This window comes from Nannobrachium achirus (genome assembly GCF_963921795.1).
Source record: "Nannobrachium achirus genome assembly, chromosome: 16".
NCBI lineage: Eukaryota > Metazoa > Chordata > Actinopteri > Myctophiformes > Myctophidae > Nannobrachium > Nannobrachium achirus.
Genome location: NC_137823.1, coordinates 1,600,938 through 1,607,464, shown reverse-complemented (window position 1 = coordinate 1,607,464; position 6,527 = coordinate 1,600,938). Strand labels below are relative to the sequence as shown.

General features: G+C 41.4%; 1 protein-coding gene across 1 annotated transcript; it reads right to left on the bottom strand.

The window, feature by feature from the left end:
• Nucleotides 1-1,119: 1,119 nt before the first annotated feature.
• LOC308300704 (E3 ubiquitin-protein ligase TRIM39-like) lies at nucleotides 1,120-2,733 on the bottom strand (the record flags this gene model as incomplete). Its single annotated transcript, XM_080744590.1, has 1 exon — nucleotides 1,120-2,733. One exon carries the CDS (start codon nucleotides 2,731-2,733, stop codon nucleotides 1,120-1,122), a length of 1,614 nt encoding a protein of 537 aa, XP_080600716.1.
• Between the last annotated feature and the right edge of the window lie 3,794 nt (nucleotides 2,734-6,527).

Below are 6,527 nucleotides of genomic sequence, written 5' to 3'. Positions count from 1 at the left end.
CATATTTATGCTGTGTATTTTGAGATATTACTGATAGCATTCGATGATGTTGGGGAAATGTCCCTATGGAAATGTTATAATATATAACACTGTATGTTGTGTAGGCCTAATACAGGGTATCAACATTTATAAATTGGCAATTTACGGATAGTTATGAACTTTTTTAAATAAAATAAAATGTTATACCATAAACATAAAAACTAATCAACAAACTATAGCCTACTATAAAATTGTGAAATATCGGTCAAATTGTCAAATATCTAAGAAAAAGCGATCTTCAAATTAGATTACATTTAAGGTCAAATTTCAAATTTCTCTCTCTCTCGGGCTAAAAGGTTTGGGAACCACTGCTTCAAGCTACATGTTTAGAAGAAGATAAAGTTATTCATTTACATACTGCAACCGAGAACGCAAAAAAAAGTGAAGTGTTTTCATTCATTTAAGTTGATTTATTTTTTAATTCAATCAGATCACAGGCATTTATACATAGAACTAACAACAAGAGATTTCTAGTCAAGAATCATATTATTTTCATCTTCTATTATTGATAACATGGTGCTGTCATTAAAATCAGAATCATTGCGTTCCTATTTTCAATTAACTCTTCTAAAGTAGACATGTTAAAAACAACAATCTGAGTATTACATAGTTATTCCTGCACATTAATGAAATAAAATGTTGAGATCAACATAAACTTCAATGACAAAATAAACAAGTCATTATAGCAAAAAATTAAAGTAGACTAGATTTTATCAGTATTACAGACCTCTTGAACCCTATCTTTCCTTTTTCTTTTATAGCATATCTACAGTATTTTGGACTTTGTATTTTTAAATAGCTTTAGTGTAAAGTAAGGTTTAAGTGGTTAATCAAAACACATGTTTCACTGGAGAACTCATTTGCCATATTAGTCTGTCCGTTATTCATGTACTGTTGTTTCTTATTTTTCAATAGAATGCATCTGTTAGGAATGATTTAAATGCCTTGATTTGAAATGACAGTTGAATTGAAAGTTAATCTGTACTTTCCTGTTCTTTGTTTCTGCAAACTGCTAATGAAGTATTCTGCTAATTAGTAAGTAATCAATCAATTAACCTTGAAAACTGACTGAGGATTAAATTAGTCTGTGTTACTGACAGGAGAGATGATGAGAGGTGCATCATCTTTACCTTCATCGTTGAGATTTGGATTAAGGATTGGATAGAGTTTGTTATTGAAGGTGCAGCCAGTGAAAGAGTGGAGATGAACTCTGGTCTCCACATCATAAAAGGAGACCAGACCCTCCTCATAATCCACAAACACCCCCACTTTCTGGACCTTCTCTCTTACAGGGAGGATGAAGTGAGGTAAGAAACAAGTAAGAGCCCTGTACTCATTTCCATTCATCAACCCTATAGACCAGTAACCGTTGTCGGGACTCTGTGTGCTTGGTCGTTTCATGTTGATGGACTCTCTGGCCACTCCTACACCCCAACTAGTCTTCCCTTTAACCTGAACCTCATAGTAAAACTTTCCTGAGGAGAAGCTTTGCTTTCCTAAGACACGTGTACATTCAGAGAATCTCGTGTTGATCGTCACCATGTATCCATGCCTCACTTGTTTTCCATCCTCAGACAGGATGAGATTGGGATGTGCTGTATCAGGGTCCAGAGTCACATCCACTGCATATTGCTGGACCATTCTCAACTCAGCATCACATAGCTTCTTCTCCATCTCTTGACCGAGTGTCTTCAGAGCTGTCTTCACAGTCCCTTCAAATGAAAACTGATGGATATTGACCTTGGTGGGTGGAGAGGTGTTGATGGATGGGATGTTCTGGAGGAAGTGGAGGTGGTCTTCAGTGTGTGAGAGCTGCTTCAGCCCAGAGCTTCTCTTCTTTAACTCAGTGATTTCTTGTTGCAGATCTTTAATGAAGCCTTCAGCCTGTTTCTCTGTTGTTTTCTTCTTCTCTTCAATCACATCAATGAGCTCAGCCTGGCTTCTCTGAATACAGCTGATCAGTGCAGTGCAGACCTGCACACTGTTTGCTATCTCTCTGTCTGCATCCTTTTTGTTGATTTCTACTGAGTGTTTGACTTCTTGAATCTTCTCTTGTCTCTCCTGGATCATCTGCTTGACATCAGCCTCCGTCTTTCCCAGCTCAGCCTTCTTCCCTTCATATGCCTCTTTCAGAGATATAATCTGATGTAACTTGTGGTCTGACTTAATGCAGATTTGACAAACACACTTGTGGTCAGTCTTACAGAACAGCTCCAGAGGTTTGTCATGTTTCTTACAAATAAAGTATTCCAGGTTCTTTACAGGGTCGATTAGTTTGTGTCGTTTCAAAGCTGCGACTCTCAGATGAAGCTCTAGGTGAGTCTCACAATAGGAGACTAGACACACCAGACAGGACTTCAAGGCTTTGAGCTTGGTCTCAGTACAGACGTCACAGGAGACTTCATCTGGTTCAGCAGGTTCTTGGTTTGTGCTGGAGGTTTTGTTTAGCTGCTTGGATTTCCTGAACTGATCAGCCATCTCAGAAATGAAAGTATTGACAAGGACGTCTGGTCTCCTACAGAATTTTGTTTGACACAGTGGACACTGACACACATCACTGGTGTCCCAGTAATGTGTGATGCAGGTTTTGCAGTAGTTGTGTCCACATGGAGTGCTGACAGGATCAGTGAACACATCCAGACAGATAGAACACAGGAACTGCTCTTCAGACAGGAGAATGCTGGCAGAGGCCATGTCTACACACTGGAAAAAAATAATAATAATAATGAATAACATCTCTCACAGCTCAATAGTATCAAATCCGATTGGGCAAAGAGCAAATAAATACATAAATAAATAAATACAATATAATGTTGCTAATGATATAGGTCTACTGGGATACTGTACTTCCTGGAAACCCTACAAACAAAAACAGACCTGAATTTCAGGGATTATTATAATAAGGTTGGAAGTCCATGGCTAGTCAGCTACAGTTACAACTTAATTCTCAGTTACTGAATATTAAGCCCACTGCTGTATAGGCTACTCACCTTTACACTCTGTTCCTAAAAGTCGTGTTGAATGAATGTTTTGTAGCCCAGAGCTTGTTGTGTGCGCTGCCTCAGTTTCACAGTTAAACTCCTCCTTGTACTGGAGTTGTTAACCCTTCACATCCTCCACTTCATCTCTTTCTCCTTCCATCTCTCTTGTTACCACTTCCACCGGCTTGTTGCTTTTCTTTAGGAGTCTGAAGGTTTCTCTCTCTAGTTGCACAGTTGAGTGGACTCACCTATGTGTCAGCCTTTTACAGTCTATGGTCAGCCTGGTCTAATGAGCTGAAGGATAGCCTACTGGTGAATGATTCTTGTCATTTTGGTCGGAGTGCAGAGGGCTGAAACCAGATGGTAATGTTATGGAAACATAAGCACTGCTGCACAAGTGCACATAAAGTAACTACCGGTAAGTGATTTAACAGAGTTGCAGTGTGTCAGACACAATGACACATTAAAGGAGATAAAACATATGAACATCCATGGATGGAACAATGACAGCTAAGGGTCGTTTCATACCGTTATAAGGAGCCGACTAATTTCGGTTCGGGAGGACGCCCCGACCCGAAATTATTTAGGTTCGGGGGTGATTTCATCCATACTTTCTTAACGGTTAGTGCCCAAGTCGCTTGTAAATATTGGAGGTCCGTGGCATGACGACGTTTGTGGCCGATGAATGAGCATTGCATGGCGGATACATATTTGCCTTCCCTCGCGCTGCACACTGAATGACTGGAGGTCCAGTGAGTAGCAGCTCCAGCAGGCAGCTGCACCAGCGGGTCTTTTCTCTCTCACTCACACTCACAAACGCTCGGCTCGAGCTCTGTCAAAAACATTTAATCTACAAGCTCACATTATAGACGTGCCGCCTCCCTTGCTGCATGCATGTCATCACGCAGTCACAACTCGTCGTGGAAAAGGAAAACATATCAACACGGAACACTAGCAATTAGCAAAGTTGTGTTTAAGCTCTTCTTTTCTCTTTAAAACGGTCGGCGACGCGTTAGCAGCGATACACGCAGCAAAGGCGCGTGTGTGTGTGTGTGTGTGTGTGTGTGTGTGTGTGTGTGTGTGTGTCGCGCGCGCGCCTCCCAGTCCACCACTCTTCGTCTCCAGCCAGAGCCAGGCTGACTTGTGTCCGCTCTGCGATGCCCAAAAGACGGCCACACAAGCATTTGGAAGTCGGCGTGTCTCCCTCCCAACGACCGCTGTTTCCTTGGATTCACAGCCGAGAATATGAACGTGAAGCCGGGCTGAATGAATGAGCAGACACCGCTGAGTACCGAAATGAAGTCGGGAGGTCACAACATTTCGTCAGCACCGTAGAGCCGAATTTAGTAGGTTGACGCCCCCCCGAACCGGGGGATGCAAACCATATTTGGGTTCGCCTAGGGCCGAACCGAACTTAGTTAGGCTCCTTATAACGGTATGGATCGACCCTTAGCCTAGTAAACGACCAACTTCCGTAAATGAAATGGTTTCCGGAAGAGGGAGGTTACGAGGCTAATGACAGCTAGGCTGCAGACAAAAATGAAGGCTGGGCGAGATGGACAAAACATGCACTTCGATACTACTTTGTCGATATATATTTTGTAGTTTACAAAGGTAGCAAAAATACAGGCTTGCAACACATTGCACCTTGTAAAGTAGGCTACTGTAAAAAAAGGTATAAAATATGGTAAAACCAGGAAAAGGAATGAAAGGATGAAGGTAGAAATACTGAAGTTAAAAACATGGACACTGTAGATGAGGGCTACTCTCTTAAGATGGCTCAGGGGGCACTCCAAGGGGGTCCAAGGGGCCACTCAGCAAAATACCAAAAGTCTGAGGGGCGCAAGCTAAAAATGAAGGTCCTAGTTTGGACGTTTAGACAATGATTTTGTAAGTAAAAGTAAGATAACACACAGAAAACAGACACATTTCTATCTATAAGGCCAAACCTCACTGAACAAAAAGATGATCAAGTTTCTTCTTTTGGAACAAACGAAATAGCAAAAAATCCCCTGAAAAGTCTTGTATAAAACAGGTTTTGGAGAGAAAATGACATCAGAAATGATTTGTCCACACTGAAAGTAGAACAAATATATTAGTATTGGTATGACCACGACGTCCGCATAGACATGCTGCAGGTGCCGCATGTGGCCCACGGGCCACATGTTGAATAGCTCTGCTGTAGAAGATAACCTGAACACAAACATGAACAATAGCATCATTGTGTGAGATAATATTTAATAAATGACACCTGATGGCTTCAGTAACACAGAACAGTAAACGTTATGCTTCACAACCAGTGATAAACAATACAGAAGTCGAGGCGTTGTGAGCTTGTAGATCTGCTATTTTTGGCTAAGAATATGGACACTAGGGTTTAAGACAAGTGGTTGATATAAAAAAGGGGGGAAAAACAAGTTCCTATCACACAAAGATTTGGGTGACCCCCTGTAGTAACTCTGAGGACCCCCTAGGGGTCCCGGACCCCCTGTTGAAGACCCCTGCTATAACAAAATGATATTGATGCTTGTTGTCAAATGTGTTATTGGGTCGACCACTGAATGGCAGCATTTAATGTTGGCCTTCATTAACAATGCAACACTAGAACTAAATGTATGGCAGCTTGTAATGTGTAAATCTTTAACAAAATGACAAAGAAATATAGAAATATACAGAACGGATGGATTGAGAAAAGACAGGTGGCACACCACAATGTACAGCAATGTGTATAATAATAATAATAAAAATAATCAGTGTCTTTACCTAAAACTAGAAAAGAACATTTCTAAGAAATTTTAAGTGTGCCTGCAGCTCGCTAAGTAGGCATATGTGCAACCTTATGTAGCGGTTGGTGTTAGCATTATCATTTTTTGCATTAACATTAACATCAGCATTACAGACATCCCAACTTGGAGATCAGCATTTCCATTTCATTTTTTTCTCGGATTTTACAAATTTTTCTATGGTTAAAAACTGTTAAAAACGGGTTTCTCTCTCTGACTGATGTTTAACATAACTGTAGGTAAAGACACTGTTACACTATGAATGTATAGATTTCTGACTGAACAGCGAAAATGTCCGCTAGATGGCAGCAAAACATAGCTTCAAGTTGAACTTTGTTGAAGCAATGAATGTCTGTGGAAAGTAATACACACACACACACACACACACACACACACACACACACACACACACACACACACACACACACACACACACACACACACACTTCTGTAAAGAAATGTTTCACTCGGTGTCAATTATCTAATGTAACCCTGGGCGCTACACTCCTGCCAACCTGGGGAGAGCAACAGACTGACCTCATGCTTCCTTCTATGCATGAGGAGTCCAAGCCGCTTCTTTTCACCTGACAGGGGGGAGTTTCCCTGGCTGGACGTAGTGCTTGGAACACGTTATTCCATCCAGTTCCTTTCCCCTCCATCAGGTGCCCCGGCTGGCTAGGGGGAGGTAGCCTGACACTTCAGTCCGCACATCACCCCCCCTGCT